Genomic DNA, 23,912 nt, shown 5'->3' with positions numbered 1-23,912 from the left:
TGACACCAATTCAGCTGCTCAGAGGTCCTGCCTGACAGTTCAGTTCCTCAGGGAAATGTAGAAGCTGGCTCCCATGTTGGAGTTAGCTGTCTGTGTGGGTGTAGGCTGACTTCCTGGTGCTAGATGTTGAAGTGTGGGCTGGCTGGAGCCCCGAAGCTAACTGTCATTTAGGAGCTGAGGCTAGCTATTGGTTGCTTGTGCGTACCCTGACATCTTGGGGCACATTGGGAGATGGTGGGGGTGGGGGGTGACTTGGGTGACAGTACTCACAGCAGACAAGCATGATGCTGCCAGTGATGTAGAAGCGGCAGCCCTTATCCAGGGTGAAGAGCTGGGCAATGAAGGCCATCAGAGCGATGCAGCCGAAGATGATGGCCAGGATCATAAACGCTTGGACGGCTTTCATAGCGCCTAGAGGACGAGGAAAGAAGAGGGGTTAGAGAGAAAGATTTCACAGGAGTCAATGCTGCTTCGGGGGTCATTGCACAACACTCGCTGTGCGAGCAAAGTTTTGGGATATTTTTAAAAGTATTTTCTCACTTTCATTGTCTCCGTGATCAACAATAACGCAGGACCCAGACGTACAGTACTTCCATATCCCAGCCGAGTCGCCATCGTTGTTCCTCATCCAGACCTGAAAATGAGAGAACACATTCCTCAAATGTGGAACACTAATAAGGACTGGCAACAGTGTATAATGTTTGAAACTGTGATGACGAGGGATGCAAATGGCCGCTTTAGACAGAGCCGGTCCAGTCTAATCCAGTGATCCCCCCCAAACAGATTTACAAAAATGAACCAATGTAAACATGGACAAAGATACTGGGCCTGGGTTTGGCTAGTATAAGTAATTTGTATGTTTCACTAACACATACAGGGGCTTATTTACAATCCCGTGCACCGCCGGTACGTCACTTTTTCCCATGTTAAAAGTGACACACCAGCGATGAAAGTGGCTTGCAAATAAGCCGCACAGTGTGCAACAGCGGAGCAAGATTTCCTCCAGACAGACTGCTCACTCCATGCACAGCAGCATTCGTTCCTCTACACATAGCACACACATCAAATGATACAGGAACGCAAGCTTTTCTCCACGAAAACATAACGTACAAGTGCAGCAGTGGTGGAAGTATTTCTCTCAGACACATGATCAGCAGTACTGCTTACTCCGGCACAGAACGTTATCAGTATGTGCTGCACTGCAACCTTCTCCCCCACATACGACATAAGCAGCAGTGCAAGTTCCGTACACACACAACAGGTACCACATTCACAGCAGAACCTCACGCCCACACCAAACAGAACACAAACAGCATATACAGTAGCAGTGCAAGCATCCTTCCACAAAACATAGAAGTAAGTGCAAGCTTCCATCCCGCACAGAACATGAACATGTGCAGTTGCAGTGCAAGCTTCCTTCGACTCATTATAAAAGTGCAAACTTCCGTCCTGCACAGAACATGTGCAGTAGCAGTGCAAGCTTCTTTCCACACAACACAGAAGTGAAAGCTTCCATCTTTCACAGAGCATGTGCAGTTGCAGTGCAAGCTTCCTTCCACACAACACTGAAGTGCAAGCTTCCATCCTGCACAGAACATGAACATGTGCAGTTGCAGTGCAAGCGTCCTTCCACACAACACAGAAGTGCAAGCTTCCGTCCCGCACAGAACATGAACATGTGCAGTTGCAGTGCAAGCTTCCTTCCACACAACACTGAAGTGCAAGCTTCCGTCCTGCACAGAACATGAACATGTGCAGTAGCAGTGCAAGCTTCCTTCCACACAACACAGAAGTGCAAGCTTCCGTCCTGCACAGAACATAACCATGTGCAGTTGCAGTGCAAACGTCCTTCCACATAACATAGAAGTGCAAGCTTCCATGCCGCACAGAACATGAACATGTGCAGTAGCAGTGCAAGCTTCCGTCCACACAACATAGAAGTGCAAGCTTCCGTCCCGCACAGAACATGTGCAGTAGCAGTGCAAGCATCCCTCCACACAACATAGAAGTGCAAGCTTCCATCCTCCACAGAACATGTACAGCTGCAGTGCAAGCATCCGTCCACACAAAATAGAAGTGCCAGATTCCATCCCGCACAGAACATGAACATGTGCAATAGCAGTGCATGCTACCTTCCACTCATTATAAAAGTGCAAGCTTCCGTCCTGCACAGAACATGAACATGTGCAGTAGCAGTGCAAGCTTCCTTCCACACATTATAAAAGTGCAAGCTTCCATCCCGCACAGAAAATGCGCAGTAGCAGTGCAAGTGACCTTCCACACAACATAGAAGTGCATGCTTCCGTCCCGCACCGAACATGTGCAGTAGCAGTGCAAGCATCCTTCCACACAACATAGAAGTGCAAGCTTCCGTCCCGCACAGAACATGTGCAGTAGCAGTGCAAGCGTCCTTCCACACAACATACAAGTGCAAGCTTCTGTCCCACACAGAACATGAACAGCATTTACAGTAGCAGTAGCAGTGCAAGCGTTCTTCCACACAAAATGTAAATTGTGGTAAGAGTGAGCATCAGGAGTGCAATCTTCCTTCCCGCACAGAACAAAAACTGTGGGGCATATTTCAAATAATTTGGCACAGACCAGCACTGCAAGCCTTCTTGCTGCACTGTCCTACTTCAAAAGAAAAGGGCAGGAATGCCCTGTATCTACAAGATATGGCACATTCCTGTCCTTTCTGCCGGCGCCGGCGCACAAACTGCAGCCGAGCGCCAACACAGGCACCCTTCACCATGACAAAAAGGGTGTTTGTGTTGTTGGCATGATTGTTTTTGTGCAGGAAGGGACACCTTCCTGCGCAAAAACAATCAAAGGAGGTGTTTTCCTCGTCTATGTGTGGTGCAGAATGCAGCACATGTGGAAAGAGGAAAAAACGAGGAGATATGTACACATTTCTCCTCATTATACCTGCTTTGGGAAGGCGTTAGTTTTAGCGCTGCCCCAGATTTACGCTGTGTTGTAAATCTGGGGAAGTGTAAAAAACCATGGGTGTTGCGTAGGAACACCCACAGCAACACCCATGGAATGCCCCTTCCATGCAGAGTAAGGCATTGCCTAACTCCATATTTACAATGCCATGAAAAGCGACACAGGGTGGCTTTGCCTGGCCTTGTAAATATGGGCCAGACACGAAAGTGACGCTCCAGTGGCGTAAAAGTGCAGCAGAGGCATTAGAAATATGCCCATGCATGTGCAGTGTCAGAGCAAGTGTCAATCCACACAAAATATAATCAGTTTATGCACCGGGAGTATAAGCTTCCTTCCCACGCAGAACAATAAACAACATGTGCAGCAGCAGTGCAAGCATCCTTCCACACAAAATATATTCAGCATGTGCACCTGGAGTGCAAGCTTCCATAGCACACAGAACATAAACAACATGTGCAGCAGCAGTGCAAGCGTTCTTCCACACAAAATATCATCAGCATGTGCAATCGGAGTGCAAGCTTCCATAGCACACAGAACATAAACAACATGTGCAGCAGCAATGCAAGCGTTCTTCCACACAAAATATCATCAGCATGTGCAATCGGAGTGCAAGCTTTCATAGCACAGGGAACATAAACAACATGTGCAGCAGCAGTGCAAGCGTCCTTCCACACAAAATATAATCAGCATGTGCACCTGGAGTGCAAGCTTCCATAGCACACAGAACATAAACAACATGTGCAGCAGCAGTGCAAGCATTCTTCCACACGAAATATCATCAGCATGTGCAATCGGAGTGCAAGCTTCCATAGCACACAGAACACAAACAACATGTGCAGCAGCAATGCAAGCTTTCTTCCACACAAAATATAATCAGCATGTGCATCAGGGGTGCAAGCTTCCGTCCCACGTAGAATGTAAACAACAGGTGCAGTAACAGTGCAAGCGTCCTTCCACACAAAATATAATCAGCATGTGCACCCGGAGTGCAAGCTTCCATGGCACACAGAACATAAACCACTTGTGCAGCAGCAATGCAAGCATTCTTCCACACAAAATATCATCAGCATGTGCAATCGGAGTGCAAGCTTCCATAGCACAAAGAACATAAACAACATGTGCAGCAGCAATGCAAGCTTTCTTCCACACAAAATATAATCAGCATGTGCATCAGGAGTGCAAGCTTCCGTCCCACGTCGAATGTAAACAACAGGTGCAGTAACAGTGCAAGCATCCTTCCACAGAAAATTAAGGTAAGAATGAGCATCTGGAGCGCAAGCTTCCTTCTCGCACAAACTGCATGTGCAGTTTTAGAGCAAGTGTCCTTTCAAACAACATATAATCAGCATGTGCACCGGGAGTGCAAGCTTCCTTCCAAACAAAATATAATCCACATTTGGATCAGAAATGTAAGCAGAACATTAAGTGCATCGACTATCCCACATAGTATGGATACAGCACATGCTGCAGCAGGACAAGCTTCCCAGGGCAAGCAACCTAAAAGACATGTGCAGCTGGCATACATACGTTGGCGATGGTGGACACAAAAAGCATCACCACAGTGGCAATGTGGCACACAAAAATCCCGGCGAGTAGCACCAGCATGATGGCGTCCGGCGGCTGCACCCCTGGAAGGAGATTCTGCAACAGAAAACAGACAAATATGTGTTCACAAAGAGGCTTCGCACTTTTACTATGCTTGTTTTATAGACATGACATGTAGACAGGTATACCAGTAATCAGCCTCTATCCGTCAGCAGTTGGACTATTTTGTCCCAGTAGACACAGCCTATGACAATATTTACCCCCTCAATCAGTCAGCTGTAAATGCTATCCACTATCCATGCCCCCATCTGCACCGTGGCAGAGTGTTATTCTGACAGTAAGCCGCCCTTGCTGTTTGGCCAGTAATTAAGTGGTTCACTATCTGGTAATGGTATCACGACTTAAATTGGCACAAAAGGAAAGGCCATGTTATGTATAGCTCCCCCATACTCCTCTGCCCCTGTGTAGGAGTTGTGAGCACAAACGATTTTGGGGCCCACACACAACATAACATTATGGATGGGTAAAAAATGAACAAGGAAATGAATCTTTAGCTACTCCAGAAATTTGCTGTAATGTATTTAGTTATATTTTTGGAGCTATGAAGCTGAGGAAAATGTGTGTGTTGTAAAACTTTAAAATTGTAAATGTGGTGCTTTGTTTGCTGTGGTTTGGATTTTAAGATTTTTATGTTTGTATTTTTTTGTTTTATTGCTTATATAACTTTATATTTTGTACTTATTATGCGTGCTTTTATGACCAAGAATTTGCTTGAATCGAGATCATTGATCGATTGAATAATGGTTGTTTTTATCTCTGAGTTCTGAGTGACATCATAGACAACTCAAACTTAATTCTCCTTATCTATTTGATGTCACTCAGCACCCCACAGTGAAAATTATCCCCCGATATTTAAATATGTTACTGGGTTAGTAATCCTGCACTGTCGGTGTTACTGGGCCAGTAATTGTTAGACGTGGCACCATTGGCATGGGTTTCCCCTGCATTTTTTGCTTTCGGCTCCTGTGTTTTTGCTGGTTGCTGGACTCTGTTGTGCTGGTCTATGTGCTTTGGGCACTTTACAACTGCTGTTCAGTGCCAAACTGCAAGTGCTTCCTCTGTAAATTGTTGTTATGGATTAGTGATTCCATGATTGGCATATTTGATTTACTTGTCAGACCCTAGTACAGTGCACTGTGTGTGCCCAGGGCCTGTAAATCAAACACTGCTAGTGGACTCTGGCACTGGTTGTGCCACCCACAGAAGCAGCCTGTACAATGTAACTCTGGCCTGCCACTGCGGGCCTATGTGCAGTCTGGGACTGCAATGTTGACTTGGCAAGTGCACACACTTGCAAGTCCCTAAACCATCCCTTTTCGACATATTAGTCACCCCTAAGGTATGCCCAAGGTACCCCTTTGGGCAGGGTGCATTGTATGTGAAAGTTAGGACATGCCCTGATGTGTGTGGCATGTCCTGATAGTGAAATACTGCCAATTTTGTTTTTCACTATTTCAAGGCTACCTGTTCCCAAGGGACAGAATAGGGAGTTTATTTATAAAATCTTATAAACATAACTGGCCCCGGGAACAAGGTAAAAAAAATTACGTTCAGGATGCCTGAACTCAGATTGTTAAAATACATCTTTAAGTGAGAAAGGTTTTTACATTCAGTGTTTGAAAATACCACTGTTTGAAAGTAAGTATTTACTTGTCTAATCATCCAGTGTGCCTCTGCTAGGTTTGTGTATTGCATGTCTGGCTTTTGGATGACAGGAGCTGGAGAGGGGCAGAGCCTCCAGACTTCTGATGAGCCAGGGCTGGGCTGAATAGACCTGGGCTGCATTTAGAGTAGGGGGAGGAGATTTCCTTTCACCTGAACGGGCCTGGTCTGCCTTCCACAATGCTGTCTCCACCTCCTGCCAGGAAGCTGCACCAGTGAGGACAGAACTGGTTTTGGCTGGGTACAGACACACTCTGCCTTCAGAGAACAAAGTATTTTTGTGTATAAAAACAGGGGTACAGACCCAAGACTTTTAGATCACTTCTGGCCAATAAAGAGGAACCTTTGCCAATTAGAAGAGCCGAAGAAGCTGAGGAGGAATATTGCTCCTGTGCTGTTTGCTGTCTGGGGTTGGCCAGCAGAGGCTACTTGCTGCCAAGGAAAGGAGAAAGGACTTTGCTGCTTGCTTTGTCCCCCTGCTTGAAGGAAAGATCTCCAAAGGCTTTGAATGAGTTTGTCCCCTATTCTAGAGGTCTCAGGAACAGCAAAGACCTCACCGCTTCTGTGGGAATCATCTCTGATTGTCTCCGCAGAAGAAAAAGGGTAACAGACTCTGTCATCAAGTCCGTTGCAGGATTCCATATCCTGAAAGCAGCGCCTGGAGCAATGCCTCACTTCGCAACGCAACCCTGGTTTCACCGACTCCGTCAACGAGCTGCTGCTTACACCGTGTCCTCTGGGCACCGCACTCCGCAACGCTTCTTTATACGCTGCAAGAATGTCACTGACTGTGTCACTGACTGTGTCGCTGCCTGACCCGAAAATCAATCAGCTCTATCATCGCACCCTGACCTGCCAGCACCGCAGCGTGCATCGTCTCACCCTTCAACAAAAGCCCTGGTCTCACCGACTCCGTCACGAGCTGCTGCCAGCACCAAATCTTGAAGACATCGTCCGCCGCAATGCTCCCTTTCACAACACAACCGCGACGTTTGCCACAACCGACTCGCACTGACGTGTTAGTCGCAACAAGAAAGGTACTGTGTCCAAGGCGGTCGGCTGGAATTGTTAGATGCTGTCGTATCCAGTATTGCGGTGGCCCCAGGAGGAGCTACAGTGTCGGAGGAACTATGTTTTATTGATTTTCCTGCAATTTAAAGGTTATTTTGCACCAGCACTATTTTTTAAGAGGATTGTATGTTGGATTTTGTCATATTTGGTCTTGTTCGTTTAGATAAAGATTTACTATTTTTCTAAACTGGTGTGGTGTCCATTTGTAGTGTATTCACTGTATTTCTGTATATGTTCCAAATGCTTTACTCACTGCCTCGGAGATGAGCCTGTCTGCTCATGCAAAGCTACCAAGGCGGTGAGCAGGGATTATTTTAGAAGTGTATCCTCCTTACCCTAACTAGAATCAAGGATCCCTATGCAGTACTCTGCCAACTAGAGACCCCCTTTTATAACAGTAATCATGCACTATTGGTGTTACTGAGTCTGTAATCATGCACTGTTTGTGTTACTGGATCAGTAATCGTGCTTGTCCGTGTAACTGGGTCAATAATCATGCACTTTTTGTGTTACTGAGTCAGTAATCGTGCGCTATCAGTGAGTGTTACTTGGTCAGTAATCGTGCACAATCGGTGTGACTGGGTCAGTCAGTAATTGTGCACTGACTGTGTTACTGGGCCAGTAATCATGCACTATGGTGTTACTGGGTCAGGAATCGTGCACTATCAATGTTACTGGGTCAGTAATTGTGCACTACCAGTGTTACTGGGTAAGTAATAGTGCACTATCTGTGTTACTGGGTCAGTCAGTAATTGTGCACTGTCGGTGTTACTGGGTCAGTAATCATGCACTGTCAGTGTTACTGGGTCAGGAATTGTGCACTATGAATGTTACTGGGTCAGTAATCATGCACTATCAGTGTTACTGGGTCAGTAATCGTGCACTATTGTGTTGCACTATTGTGTTTCAGTAATCATAACCCCAGCACTATTATTGGATCAGTAATCGTACCCCAGCACTATTATTGGATCATTGATCGTACACGGTGCACTATTACTGATTCAGTAATCATACTCCTTCGGTGTTATCGGGTCAATAATGATGGCCCATCATAATCTTGTTAGATCAGTAATCATACCAGGTCACTGTTAAAATGTCAGTAATCATGGCCCATAATAAAATGATATGGTCAAGTAATCATACCCCACCATTGTACTTGAGTCAGTATCATGCCCCATCAGAGTGTTGGGTCAGTATCATGCTCCGTCAGTGTAATTAGATCTGTTATTATGGCCCATCATTATTATGATTTAATTGATCTAGCATGCAAGTGCCTCAAAGGGTGTCCTGGCACTGGGGGTGGAAGCGAAAAGGCTGCGTTATAAGTTTCTTCTTAACAGCTGAAAATTCAGAAGTGGTTTTCAGAGACATTTGAAGATTATTCCGGAGTTTGACTGAAAGTGTGACCTCTGAGGCTTGTTTTTAGAAAGAGTGGACCATCACCAAAAGGATTATAGCCTTAAATGTGTCCTTCATATGTGCGGGCCTGAATTGTGGATGGCCAAGTGGACGAAAGAAAGTGATCTCAAACTAGTGTTTGTTCACATGGAGCCAATGAAGGGCTTTGAGATTAAATGAAATGGGGACACTACCAGTTAGGGCTAGATTGATACTAGATGAGCAGCAGTCAGGAGGTCTCCATGGACACATTGTTGGGACTGACAGCACGAGATCTATGAGACCAGGATATGAAACATGTATGTGAATTGTGATGTACCTTGATAAACACAACAGAGAAATGAACAGAGTCTTTTGACTGAATCGTGACATTGAGCCCTGATGATGTCTGTTGGAACGAAACGTGTTGGCTGCCCTGCGTTGACTGCTTTCGATGAAAAGCATTGATTGAATAAAAATGTTGGATCCATTAAGAAACACAAGACTCCCAAGTGATTATTTTTTTAAAGGACTGATGATAATTAAGGAATGAACAGTATTATTCTTGGAATTTGGCAAGATAAATCAAGGGTGGACTTTTACCTGCTCCTTTTCTTCTAAAATTGGATAGGGCTAGGCCTAGTCTTGCTGCTGAGGTTTACACAATCTGTAACTGATGTGTAAGAAATCCAGAAACCCAAAGTAGGCAGCATTGTCATAGCCCAGGCGGGTTGTAATGAGAGCCTGGACAATGGTTCTGCGAACTTTCAGTGGAAGTAGTGGAAACATTGTCCTGAGCATTTGTAGTAGATTTTAAAAAGTACCAGAAACCCCAGAGATCCGTTAAGAGAAGGATACATTCTGATCAAAGAGATTCTTAGTCAAAATTGTTGGACTAGTGGAAGGGCTAACTCTACGGGCCACCATAGGGATGGTCAGATGCCTGCCAGAAGGAAGGAAGGATTTCAGACTTATCACCATTTAATTTTAAGATGTTGTCGCTCACCCACTGAATACCCTGGCTTTCTCTTTGCTCCAAGCTGTTTACATGGTCTGTCTGTACCTCAAGCTCTGGTGTCTTCCCCAGTACGCCTAGCTTCGTACGTTTAGTCCATGTCCTTTAAGTTGCCACCCTGTCCGAGTGTCCTAAGCCTTTCAGTCTGTGTGCCCCAAGCTCCTCACGCTGTCTGTGCACGTGCTTCAAGCTCCCCACAGCCTGTCCATTTGCCATAAGCTCCTTACACTGCCTGCCCATATGTATGTACTGAGCTTCTAAAACCACATGCTTGTGTTCCAAGATCCCCCACCCTGTCCACGAGCACATGGATAAATCATGCTGTCTATCCTTGTGTAAGAATATATGATGGTATTCCGCATACGTTTAGGACTTGAGTCTGTAATGATAATAATTATTGAATATGTTTAATCACTGTAATTCGAAACTGTTTTTTGTGATGTGAAGGTGTTTTATACAACCGGCATGTGAAATAAAATTCAACAGACAAGTCCTTCGGTATCTGTAGTTTCTTGGGCCCACATGCATCAAGCATTTTTGGAGTCGCAAACGGTGCGATTCCTTAAAATCGGCCGTTTGCGATTCCAAAAGTGCTGTTTGGGATGCATCATGTTATTTTAGAAGTTGCAACTTTTTTACGATTTCCAAAATTGCGATAGCATATAAGAAATCGCAATTGTGCGATTTCTTAAATGCTATGCATCATTTAAAAAAAAGTGCGATTTTTCAAATAGCAAGTGCAAATTACCACGAAGTTCAAGCTCGTGGTAATTTGCGAAATTGTTTAAAAATGCACAAAAATGCATTTTTTAAACTGTTAAGTTACAGACACACATGTCCTTAGGACATGTGTGTATGTAACTTATACTGAAAAGTACATTTCATGGGTGCAGGGAGGGGTCATTTGGACCCCCCTCTCCACCCTTGAATTGCATTGATGAATTGTGATTTCAAATAGCGAATTCGCAATTCCCATTCATTCCTATGGGCATTTTGGCCCATAACAGGGCTCGACAATTCCGAAAAATGGTACTAGTCCTGCAGGTTTAGTACCATGGAAAATCCCCTCGACCTGACTCCAGCCCACTTGACCTCCGTCTCTGAAAACGGAGCAAAAGTGACAAGATAACAAGATTTAAAGGCATGTTTATTGCTCATTTCCTTTGTGAGCAATAAAAATGCCTTTAAATCGTGATCTTGTCACTTTTGCTCTGTTTTTAAAGACAGAGGACAAAAGTTAGTTTGATTTCCTACTCGCCAGAAAGGGCGAGTAGGACCTAAAAATAGCTCGTCCTCATCCATTCTCCCTCGCAAATGCGAGCGGGCGAGTGGATTTGTCGAGCCCTGCATAAGAATGAATGGGAATTGTGAATTCGCAATTGAAAATTTGCATTTTTTATGCAATTCGGTAAAAATAGCGATTTTTACCGAATTGCAAAAAAAATGCAAAAATATTCATGCATAGGCTTTTACGATTTCTAAATTGCAAATCGTTATTTTTCGCAATTTAGAACTCGCAAAAGCCGATATTGATGCATGTGGGCCTTGGTGCTGTTGCCATTGTGGCTCGCTAATTCCTGCTCATATGGGGGAACTAGTGACTCTTACAGTACATCATTCGGACAGATTATTTAGAGCATACTGCGCTCCCCAAGATTCCACCTCTAACACCCATAAGAGAGGAAAGTTGAGCAGCAACTCCTAAAGTCTTAGGTGACTCCAGGGTTGACATCTGGAGTCAATCTATAAAGGGCTCCAATGGCCGACAAGCACCTCAAATGTGCAACAAAGCTGAATCTGTGTGTGACCTGGGCAGAGGATAGAAGCCTTGTTAGATGGTGTTGCATTGACTTGCTGGATGATGGTATTGGCTTTTCTGATACTTTTACCTTGTTTAATATTTTGTCTCTGATTAGTCGGTTGGTAAACTGCAGGTAGTTTTTCCCTAGGTATGTTTCAAGCTTGTGGACACATTGTTGATCTTAGATAGCTTTGAATACGCTACCCCGCTCCTATGCCAAAATCCAGCCCAGCGCCCTCCTAAGGCAAGTCGTTATAACGACTTGCGTGCTGAATGAATGCTTACCAAAAGACGCATTCGTTCTAATGATGGCGTTCGGAAGGGATGCGACCTAAACGCATGAGGAATACCGTTTTACATTATTAATCCGCCCCCAGACACTCCCTGCCCTTTAGCTCATTCTTTTTTTTTCTTTCCTGTGTTCTCTCCTTTTTCACTGTTTATACTTCTTTCCCCTTTTGGGGTTTCTCTCTCTCTGGCTGTAGGTCAAAGTCTGTTAAGGAAAAATAAGTGACCCCCAAAAATGATGCTGGTGGGTCCCACCTGCAGCCACCGGATCAAATTAAGTATGTGTGGTTGGGTGATGTTTAAATGCATTAGCTAACATGAAAACCAGAATACTCATCCTTGGTCAGTGCATTGAAACCATTTGCTCCATGTCGCTAAAAGTATTTATTCATTGTCATCCATTTTTGAAGTGATTTATCCACTCTCTCCTCACCCATCCAACTATTCATTCATTCTCTGAGCCATGCAGCGAGGTCTCCAATCTTCATGGTTCGACATAGCTCTATAATAAAAAAAATGGGTTGTAAAATGCACCAAATTTGCATTTTCCTCCCCCACCCCCAATACTCCGTGGACCGGCTAGCTTGTCGCTACGTGCTGTATGAGGGCTGGTCTGATAAAATTGTCCAGGACTACTTTTGTTTGCCAATCTGGCCCTGCAAGCTGAAAAATATTTGCAGCTACATGGACTACCCTGGGAGGCTCGGATCCGGGCTATAGACGGGCACGCTGCAGACCCCCACCGCGCAGCCCGCGGCTCTGCCTCCCACCGATCCAGCCCGTCACATTTACTACCTTGGCACCGCACATGGCTCCTCTGAGTAAGCCAGTGCATCCTGCACCCCTGCCAAAGCCTGAAAGCCGCACCCTGTGGCAGCAGCCAGAAGGGCGGGGAGGCAGCTGCCAGCCCAGCACAGTCTCTCATACACTTTTATGTTTTTTTTTCTTACACATTTCCTCTCTTTTATTGGATTCCAAAATTACATCACGTCATATAAAAACAAAATAATGAAGAAATAAGGTGGTGCTACCAAGGCGACGGCACGACCTGGTTGATGGTGGCGAAGGTCTCATTCTGTGAGGGCTTCACAGAGTTCCCAACGTTGCCCGTCGGTGTATGAACAAGAGAGTACATGCTCTGGGGCAGACGGAGGAAGAAGCTCGGAGTCCAAGCCCTTCCAATACTAGGTCTCTCAGCTGCGACTGGCACTTGAATTACTACTAGACAGAAGAGTCCACATCCTGTCTGCACTCACGCCGTATTTTCGGATTAACATATGATATGGAAATGATTTCCATTTCTTTTCATTGTATTTAGCTCACGTGGATATCCTCCCGTCATCCTGGCAAAAATTTATCGAGGGAGTTATTCAGGGCTTTAAGTGGGCCGCGTCTTAAGGGGTCTGAGCACCGTCAGTTTGTTAAAGGGGGCCTCGAAACGGGTCTCTATCAGGCTCTGTTTGAGCCCTGGCACAGGCGGTCCGTTTTTTTTTCCGGACGGGAAAAAGTGCCAGAGCGCAAAACAGCCTGATAGAGACTCCATTGCAGACAGCAAGTACATCGATGTGCGCTGCTCACACTGCTCACTTCTCACTAGTGGAGAAGTTATGGCATGACGTCATGCCAGGTGAGCGTTGTGGGGGAAGGGACATCCTTCAAATAGTCATTTTCTTTCTAGATTTCCCTTCTCTTTCTGAAACGCAAGAGCAGCAACACTGTGGTAGGGGGATGTACGTCGTTACAACGCATGCTTTAACAACGCATGCCTTTACGACGCAACTTTTACAACGCAAGTCGTTACAACGACTTGCCTTGGGGGGCGCTGGATAGCGAATAGTTTAATTTACTATTCCAACTCCATTCCCCGTGGATAGTAGGGAAGGTGTTGGATAGTAAATTAAAACTATTCCCTATCCTAGAGCGCCCCCCCAGCGCAAGTCGTTGTAATGACTTGCGTTGTAATGGTTGCGTCATAAAGGTACTGCGTTGTTAAAGTTGCGTTGTAAACGCTGTTCCCCGGGGTAGGGTCACTAGGGCTTTAATTGGAAGCTTTTTCAATATTATATGTAACAAGCTGTAACTATGGCTTATTTATCTTATGCAACTAATAACCATTGACAAAGCCAATAGTCCTTACTTGTTGTAAGTATGATGTTACTTGTATCACATATCTAGATGCAATGACAGAAACAGCAAAATACAAGTTAGACGGCACACTATGCTAAACACAGATTTTTAGCGTGTGTTAAAACCACGCCCCTAATTACACTGGCCACGCCCCTTGGAAAGACCCCCCCCAGTTTTTTCATCCCACTTAAAGCCCTGGAGTTATTTAAACTAGTGTGGATATGCTGGCTGCACGCAAATCTGCACAGCACGGACATTAACCCAGTGTGCTCTTTTTTGCTGTCTACAACCGGTGGCCTCGTGGTACACAATCCCATCGCTGCAGCGTTGCATTTGCCATTCTTATTGCTTTGGAGCGGCTCAGCCCTCGCGGATACCTTCAGGAGGCCCCGCTCTCCTGGCATCACCCACACTCAGCTGGCAACATTCCCGCCCCCTGTCTGTTTCGGTTTGGGATTGCTGCGTCCGGAAGGGGCTTTCTTCCAGCGAAGGGGTGTGTTACTTACAGTCTCTCAGCCCCAATGCTTGCGAAATCCGCGCAATTATGCCGCGGGTGTAGGCTTGTTTTCACAAGTGCCCTAAAAGCGAAGCGGAGCTGGCCGCACCTCGGTTTCCAAGTGTCGTTCTTGGGCAGGAGTTTGGCAACAAGGGGCGCCGCCTAGGTTCGCATTGCACTTCCAAGCTCTGGACCACCAACTGTCTGAAAAGCGCCTCCTGCAAATAGCAGAGGGGCGTCATTAGTCGCGCTACGGACCGAAAGTGAGGCCAGGCAGAGAGGAGTGCATGGTGCTCCCTCAGGGTACCGAGCCTGTGCAAAGGAGCCCTGTCTGGTTAGCGTCATTTCCGTTAGGGAGCATTGCACCCGGGGTGGAGGTCGAGGGGTATACAATTCTGCGTCACCCCGGGTAACCCTCTTTGACCGCTTTTCCTCCGGAGCAGCAGCTTAGCTATAGTGGCTGTATAAATTGCTAAACGAGATTTTTATGGCCTAAAACAATATCATTGGATGTTTCTTAACCCTATTAATGAGGGTTTGACCTAGGCACAGGGCCTGGGAGGAGGGGGGGGGGGGGGGGGTTGGCTGACCTGCTAGTGGTCCAGACCGTCTAGACCATGGGTACTTACAAACAGGGGCTGCAAAGTTTGGTCAATAATGTGGGCCACACTGATGCCAGTGGGGGGTGTAAAGTGGGTGTAGTAGGGGCAGGAAATCATTTATGTCTAGTGGCTGTCTTTCAAAATGAAGATGTGCCTAAAGTTAAGGACCTAGTTACTTCCTTTCCCTAACTGCAGTTAACCTTTAAAGAAGTGCTTGCTGTATATTTAACATTTTTTTCTTCATGTTAGTGCCGAGTCGAGTAAACAGCACCTCAATGCTGCTGCTGCTGCCCAGGGGACCGCATATAAAGGTCAGGAGGGCCGCATGCAGCCCCGGGCCATACTTTGAGTATCAGTGCAATAGACCGACCCCGGGGTGGACCATGGTATGATCTTTTATGGGGTGTAACCGGTGTCGGTCACATGGTGCCCCGAGCAGGGATGGTGCGGTAAGTGGTTCCCTGGTTACTTGTTCTGCAAATATACAACTGTGCCTTCAGCTGCGGGTCTTGTTCTTGCTTGAGTATCACTTATGCAAATGTGTGCTGGGGCAGGGACCTGATCTGGAAGAGGGATGTAAATATTGTACATGTGTGATATACTATGCCAGCAATATGATCGTTGTCAAGATACAGAACTTAGGTTATTCACTGTCTACATATGCAAACATTCTGTACTGCTGGTTTGGAAGTACATCTTAACGACTCCCTACCTATCAAAAAAACTTGTCAAGTGTGGTTCTTCATAATTGGTGGAGTGAAGGGTAGAGGCACCCACAACATTGCACGCATGCATGGACTATGCTGCAGGAGGGGTCATCTTCCGTGGTCAGGAATAGCCACGGGCTGGCATCGACTGAGCCCACTGTATGGATGTGCGAAGGCTGATACCGGCTCAGCATGTGGTGCAGAACTTTGGAGATTCTCACTGGCTGTGCCTTAAGTATAAACCTAAGCAGGGTGGCACCAGCTCAGCCTATGCTGCAGATGTGCTGGCTTGGCCAAAGGTTTCAACTTCTAGAAACTGACACCTGGTGTGCCTCTGCTATGGATTGATAGAGCCGCATGGCTCAGCCTAGTGTATGTTACCACATATAGTAATAACGTTTGGGCCATTGCTATGGATTTATGGAGATTGGCACTGGGTGTGCAAGTACGTTATGGACAGTAGGTACTTAACTGAGATCGGCACGGGTTTGATCAACAGTATAAAATTGTGGAGACTGGAACCGGAGCAGCCAAAGCCTGTTGTCTGTTTTCACAGAGAATAGAACTGGCTCAGCTAACAGTATGTACCACTACAGAATAAACAGGCTTTGCCTACGATACCTACTCACCGAGGGTGCCACAATACACGTCTGTGGTAAAGACGTCTAAAGCCGGATAGCGGCCCGCTATGCCACTAGAACCAAGCTGATGACTGATGAGCCCTAACAAGTGCAATATGGGGCTTGGGTTACGTGTGTTTTGTGTTATTACCAAGATCTGAGTTTCATTCAAGCATTCCATCCATCACTTTTTTTATATACTTCAGTGTTACGAATATTTAAAGAGAGAGTTACTCCAGTTACTGCTTGGACATCTACAGAGCTGACAGCTTAGGTGAGGAGGATCAAAAACAATCTCCCTTCCACCAGAGTGTCAGAACCCCTCCCAGCGCCGTTCCCCGGGTTAGAGAGAGTGCCTAGAGCCATCTACTCTTTTCTCAGGAAAAGAGCAAATGCCTTCCGCTGCCACAGTAGAGTATCAGAAGCCAAGCCTCTCTCACATTAAGAGAAGAGTATCTTAAGTCGTCCACCTACACCTCACAGATGAGTATTAGGACCCACCCAACTCTTGCGTCACAGAAGAGTATAGGCGGCCTTTCCACTCTCACTTCACGAGGAGAGTATGCAAGGCCGTCCACTTCTACCTCACAAGGCAGTATCAGAGGGCTCCCACTCCCATATCAAGAGAAGAATATCTGAAGTCATTCCACTTTCCTATCACAGAACAGCAACCAAAGCTACCCATTTTCTCCCGATCCCAGTCTCACCTTACAGAAGAATAAAGGAAGTTTTCCATTCTTCCCTCACAGAAGAGGTTCAGAGGCCAGCTCCCTCTCACCTCAGCAGTACAGCACCAGAAGCCATTCACCCTCGCCTCACAGAACAGTCCATGAAGCCACCCCACTTTCACGGCGGAAAAGGGTATCCAGAACCATTCCACTTTAACCTCACAGGAGAGTTACAAAAGCCATCTGCTTTTCCCCTCCCAGTGGAGTTTCCAATACCATCCAACTTTCACTTGACTGTCTAGCATCTGAAGCCATCTACTTTAACCTCAAAAGAAGAATATCTGAATCCACCACACTCTCACCTCAAGAAGGAGTACCTCAAGGCACCCCACTCTCAATTCAGGAGACAAGTAACATAGCGACCTCACTTTCACCTCCTAGTTGACTATCATTATCACTTCCACCCTCGCCTCATAATAGAGTATCAGAACCCACCCATTCTCAGCTAACTGGACGGCATCTGAAGCCACTCCACTCACCTCACAGTAAAGGTTCAGAAGCCATCCCGCTCTCACCTCAGCAGATGAGTATCAGAGGACACCCAATACAACCTCAGAGTGTCTCAATCCACCAGACCCTAACCTCACAGTATCCAAAAGATCTGCTCTCCTCCCATGAGAAGAATTTCTGAAGCCACCATGCCCTCATCTAAAAAAAAGAGTATAAACATCTTTTCCCTTTTCACCTCAAAAGAACTGCACCTAAAGCCACCCACTTTTCACCCCACAGTGAGGCTCCAGAAGCCATCCTGCTCTCCCCTCAGTTGATAGGTCTCAGTAGCTATCCAGTCTGACTTCACAGTAGAGCATCCAAAGCCACCAGAACCTATCCTTTCTGTTGCATACCCAAAGCTGTTCATGCTCACATGAAGGAAAAATCAACCACGTTCTATCCTCCAGAGAAGAGTAGCTGAAGCCATCCATCTCACATTGAATGAGACAAGTATCCAACGCTACTCAGCCCAAGCGAAGTATGTACCAATAGTCAACCACTTAGACGCTGCGCTTACCGTGCAGTAAAGTATCTGAAGACATTGACTCTTGTCTTAAAATGGTGTATCCCAAGCCAACCTACTTACTGCTCACAGTAGGGTATCAAAATCTATCCTTTTCTCTATAGAACCCCAACACCCAGGTTTCTTTATTTAGCTAGTGCTGGCTGATTCAAAGTACCTTTCAAAGCACTTCTATAGAAGTGAACTAAAAGGGAAAAAGAGGAGGTGTGTGAATGTAAAGGTCGTGTATACTGTCAGAGGCCCATCTTATGGGTTAGGTGGAATACTTAACCCACAGTCAGTGAAGGGGCAACACAGTTGCTGATTTGTGACCAGACCACTACCAGCTCAAAAACAGGCAGGGAATATGTTTTTGAGTATAATACTGTTTGGGGATGGTTTGCTGTGGAGCCCCTGAAAGGTGTCCTTGCATTAGTATTGTTAGGAGTAGAAGCTAGAGCATCCTTTCAGAGGAACTGTTGGTGGAACGCGATCTACGTGACCGTGTTGAGTTGATTGGCAGTGAGGCAGATGGTGTCCAAAGTGCATTCTTGGATAGCATCCACTCAAAATGTTGGGATTCACTGGCCTAAGAGCAGTTCTAAAGAGGTGAGGCATGGCCCACTGACTCATCACCAACCGTGGTTATGAATTGGGCCTTTTGCTGCTTCATATGACAGCCGAAGAAAACCAAAAAAGTGACAGTATTAATCTCAGCCATTACTAGTTACTTAGGGATGCATTCTAGTCCCTCGTTTTTTTCCCCACCTTACCACCTCGGACTGGAATCAACCAAACTGGTCTCGGTACAGCCCAGAGGGAACATTCTAACCTGAAGTGCCATGCCAGGACCCCACTGAACAGGAACGCAAGCAGACCTTGACCGGTTTCAACCTATCTGACCCTCACCAGTCAAGTGCATTTGTAGTCCTGTGGAACAGTGAGCACAGAACCCACATCTGGGCTTACCCAGCACTATAAGTGCTCCCTGGCCCCGCTTCTTTGATTCTGCATCTGCCCATCACAGCAGAGTCTGTGGCTGCGCCAAACTCAGCATTGCACCAGTCCCAGCATGCCCAGGGTGTGGGGTTGAAGGCGGCTCTGCGATAGTGAGCCAGGTACCCTCTAGGTGAGGCTCCGGAGGCTCACAGCAGCAATGTGCATTTAAGGTGTGCCGCTTCCGTGGAGATGAGAGGGATGGGTCCCTGACACTCCTTGTTGAAGTAGTCCAACATTGTTCATAAAGAGGGAGACATCAAGGGCATAAGAGGACATCCTTGCTTGGGAACGGTGAACATGAGATCCTCTCCTGGGAGAAACAGTGTGATTAAAACTAGAAACAGAATTAAACAAAGTTCAATGCTTGTGTGGTTGTCTGCGCCTGTTATTATCTGTCTGTGTTGCTGTCTGACAGTCTGTGTCTGTCTGCCAGCATCTGTCTTCCACAGCTGCCTAGTTTGTAGCTGTCTTTTTTAACCTGCTTGTGTCTATTATTGTCTCCACCTGTCATCTTTCTGCCTGTATGCGTCTGCCACTATTTGCTCCCGTCTCTTAGTCTCTTTTTGTTTGTCCTGCATGTCGCCCTGTCTGTCTGTCAGCATCTGTTCTCCATGTTTGCCTAGCTGTCAGTTTGTCTGTATCTGCCTGTGTTTGTCATTGGAGGTGTTCCTGTCGGCATTGTCCAGTGTATCTGTTTGTCATTATATTTCTAGCCATGTCTGTTTGCCATTTTTTGCCTGTCTGTTCTCCATGTTTTCTGTCTATCTCTGGCTCTAATTCAGTGGTTCTTAAACTTTAACATCTGTGGATACCATTGAATTGCAACTGGAAGCCAGAGACCCCAAAGCCATTTTTACGATTTTAACTGCAGCAAAAATTCACAAACAGGTACACACGGTATGAGCTCAGTGCATCCACTTTCCTTATGTTATGACACTCTGCACCACTTCACTCTATGACACTAGTCCACTCTGACAGTCCTTCACTCTACGATACTTCTCCACTCTACGACACTCCACTCTATGATACTCTACCCTACTCCACTCTACCCCACTTAACTCCACTATAAGCCCCTGTACTCCACTCAACGACACTCTACTCCACTCAGCGACACTCCACTGTGACACTCTACTCCACTCTATGCTACCCTATGCTACTTCACGCTACGATACTCTATGCCACTCTATTCTACGCCACTACACTCTGCAACACTCTACTTGACTGTACGCCACACCACTGTACGCAACTCCACTCCACTCTATGCCACTCCAAACTACGCCACTCAACTCTGCACTATTCAACCCTACGACTCTACTCTATAACACTCTATTCCACTTTACATCACTCTACTCCACACTATGGCACTCTGCTCCACTCTATGACACACCCCTCCTCTCTGCAACATTCCATTCTACGACACTCTACTCCATGGCACTCCACTCTATGACACCTCACTACACTTCACTCTACCACACTCTACTCCATGCCACTCCACTCTATTCCACTCTACGCTCCTCTGCTCCATGACACTCTACTCCACGCTACTCTATACCACTTTCCTCCTATGCCTCTCCACTCTGCTCCACTGTACGCCACTAGACTGAATGCAACTCTACTTCACTTCACACTATGCCACTCAACTCTGCACTACTCCACTCTACAACACTACTCCACTCTATGCCAGTATTCCACTCTATGACACTCCACTCTGATACTCTACGCCACTCAAAGCCACTCCGCTCTATGACAAACCACTCTACATCCCTCCACTCAGGGCTTTAAGTGGGATGAAACAACTGGGGGGTCTCTCAAAGGGGCGGGGCCAGTGTAATTAGGGGCGTGGCTTTAAAACACTTACGCAAAAAATCTGTGCTTAGCATAGTGTGCCGCCCGACTTGTATTTTGCTGTATCTGTCCTTGCATCCGGATATATGATACAACAAGTAACATCATACCTACAACAAGTCAGGACTATTGGCTTTGTCAATGGTTGTTAGTTGCATAAGATAAATAAGCATCAAGTAACATCATACCTACAACAAGTCAGGACTATTGGCTTTGTCAATGGTTGTTAGTTGCATAAGATAAATAATCTGCAACTATAACTCGTATCTAATATTGAAAAAGCTTCCAATTAAATCCCTGGTGGCACACGACAATGATGCTGCTCCTGAGTTTTAGAAAGAGAAGGGAAATCCAGAAAGAAAATGACTCTTAAAGGATTTCCCTTCCCCCACAACTCTCACCTGGCATGATGTCATGCCGTAACTTCTCCACTACTGAGAAGTGAGCAGTGCGGACAGCGCATATCCATGTGGCTGCTGTCTCGAAATGGGTTTCTCTCGGGCTGTTTTGCGCCCTGGCACTTTTTTCCAGACTGCAGTGACAGCAAACAGCTGTCACTGCAGTCCGGGAAAAAAACAGACCGCCTGTGTCAGGGTCAAAACAGAGCCCGAGAGAGACCCGTTTCGAGGCCCGTAGAAAAAAACTGCCGGTGCTCAGACCCCTTCAGACCCGGCCCACTTAAAGCCCTGCCTCCACTCTACAAAACTCTGCACCACTATCTGCCACTTAACTCCACAACATTCAACTCTACAATGCTCAACTCTACAACACTCTACGATACTCAACACCACTTTACTCCACTCTACGCGACTCTACTCTACAACCCTCTACTCAACAACTCTCCACTCCACCCCTCACCACTTAACGACACTCTACTCTGACACTTCACTCTACGACATTCTACTCTACACCCCTCACTCTGACACTCAACTCCACTCTCTGCTACTCTATGCCACTTCACTCTACAATACTCTACTCCACTCTGCACCACACTACTGTACGCCACTCCACTCTCCAACACTTTACTCCACTGTACACCACTCCTTTGTATGCAACCTTACTCCACTTCATGTATGCCACTGCACACTACACCACTGAACTGCACTACCCCAACCTATGACACGACTCCACTCAATGGCACTTCTCTACTCCACAGCAGTGCACTCAACGACACTCCACTTTACACAACTCTACTCTACTCCACTATAAGACACTCTTCTCCACTCAACAATACACAATCCTCTCTACAACAGTCCAATCTATGACACTCAACACCACGCCACTCCACTCTACAACACTTCACTTCACTCCACTGCACTCTACTCTACCACACTCTACTCCATGACACTCCACTGTACAACACTGTACTCTATGACACTCCACTGTGACACTTTACTCCATGCTACTCCACTCTGCTCCTTGCTACGCCAATTTATGACCCTCAACTCTGCTGTACACCAGTCCACTCCCCGAATCTCCACTGTGCTCTATTCCACTCTAAGCCACGCCACTGTACGGCACTCTACTCCACGTTATGCCACTCTACAATACTCTACTGCACTCTTTGCTACTTTACACCCCTCTACTCTACACCACTTTACACCGCTCTACACCACTTCACTCTACAACACTCCACTCTATTCTCTTTGACGCCACTCCACTCCACAATACTCTGTTCTATGCCATTCTACTGTACTCTATGCCACTTTACTCCACTCTACTCCATTCCAGTCAACAGCACTCTACTACGCTACACTCTATGCCACTCCAGTCTATGCCACTCCAATCTACAACACTCCAATCTACGCCAATCCATTCTACTACTCTGTGCCACTCCACTCTTCACCACTCTACTCTATGACATCCACTAAACGCCACTCTATTCCAATCTTTTTCACTTCACAACGCTCTACTCCACTCTGCGCCACTTCGCTTTATGACACTCCATTCCATTGCACTAACTTTTACCCATGCTTGTCAGCAGCCACGCTGTACAAGATGGCTAAAACACATTGGCAAAGCCAATAACGCTAGCACAGGCAAGTCCTATTTGCTTTGCCAATGCTTGTTTAATATTTTCACTTCAAGCACCCTGTTTTAACTCCAAATATCCAAGTATGACTGAGAGAGTGGTAAGTGGGCAAGTGGCAGTGTCCCTACCGCTGTTTTAATTGCGCTACCGGCGTGTTTGTGAGTGAGACTAATACGCTGACATAGCGCTGTGATCACTTTTACTTCATTTTTAAACTTACTGTATTGTACTTTGGTGTGGAGGAGAGCGGGTCGCGGTACCCTCGCTGCCTATATCGCACTTTAGCAGGATTTGCATGACAGGACTTGCTGCATTTCCAGAGGCTGCTCTGCTGAGGCATTCGGAAAGCAGACAGACAGCCGCATTATCCAATTAGAAGGCACTGGACTCGCCCTTCCCTCCCGCCTCGTTCTGACGCCGGTGGTTAGCGCCGTTTGTGCAGAGGGCGTGGAGGGTCCGAGCCAGCTGCTTCCTGGAGTCCACCTGCAGCGCTCTAGTTGTTGGACGCTGGGGGGGATATAAGGCACCAGAACTCGCAGTTTTTTGTGGTAAGTGGGCAAGTGGCAGTGTCCCTACCGCTGTTTTAATTGCGCTACCGGCGTGTTTGTGAGTGAGACTAATACGCTGACATAGCGCTGTGATCACTTTTACTTCATTTTTAAACTTACTGTATTGTACTTTGGTGTGGAGGAGAGCGGGTCGCGGTACCCTCGCTGCCTATATCGCACTTTAGCAGGATTTGCATGACAGGACTTGCTGCATTTCCAGAGGCTGCTCTGCTGAGGCATTCGGAAAGCAGACAGACAGCCGCATTATCCAATTAGAAGGCACTGGACTCGCCCTTCCCTCCCGCCTCGTTCTGACGCCGGTGGTTAGCGCCGTTTGTGCAGAGGGCGTGGAGGGTCCGAGCCAGCTGCTTCCTGGAGTCCACCTGCAGCGCTCTAGTTGTTGGACGCTGGGGGGGATATAAGGCGGATGTGTATCCGGCAGCGCAGCG

General features: G+C 46.5%; 1 protein-coding gene across 1 annotated transcript in view; it reads right to left on the bottom strand.

The window, feature by feature from the left end:
• EMP1 (epithelial membrane protein 1) overlaps positions 1-23,912 on the bottom strand; it is a 45,401-nt gene that overhangs the window by 9,613 nt on the left and 11,876 nt on the right. The window contains exons 2-4 of the mRNA XM_078640185.1: positions 4,474-4,587; positions 541-634; positions 271-411 (exon numbers count right to left, since the gene is read on the bottom strand). Of these exons, the coding sequence (XP_078496311.1) occupies positions 271-411; positions 541-634; positions 4,474-4,551 (313 nt within the window). The 5' untranslated portion in view covers positions 4,552-4,587. The remainder of the gene's footprint in view (positions 1-270; positions 412-540; positions 635-4,473; positions 4,588-23,912) is intronic.

This window comes from Lissotriton helveticus, chromosome 1_1 (genome assembly GCF_964261635.1).
Source record: "Lissotriton helveticus chromosome 1_1, aLisHel1.1, whole genome shotgun sequence".
In the NCBI taxonomy this organism is placed as follows: domain Eukaryota; kingdom Metazoa; phylum Chordata; class Amphibia; order Caudata; family Salamandridae; genus Lissotriton; species Lissotriton helveticus.
This window is presented reverse-complemented; position numbering and strand designations above follow the sequence as displayed.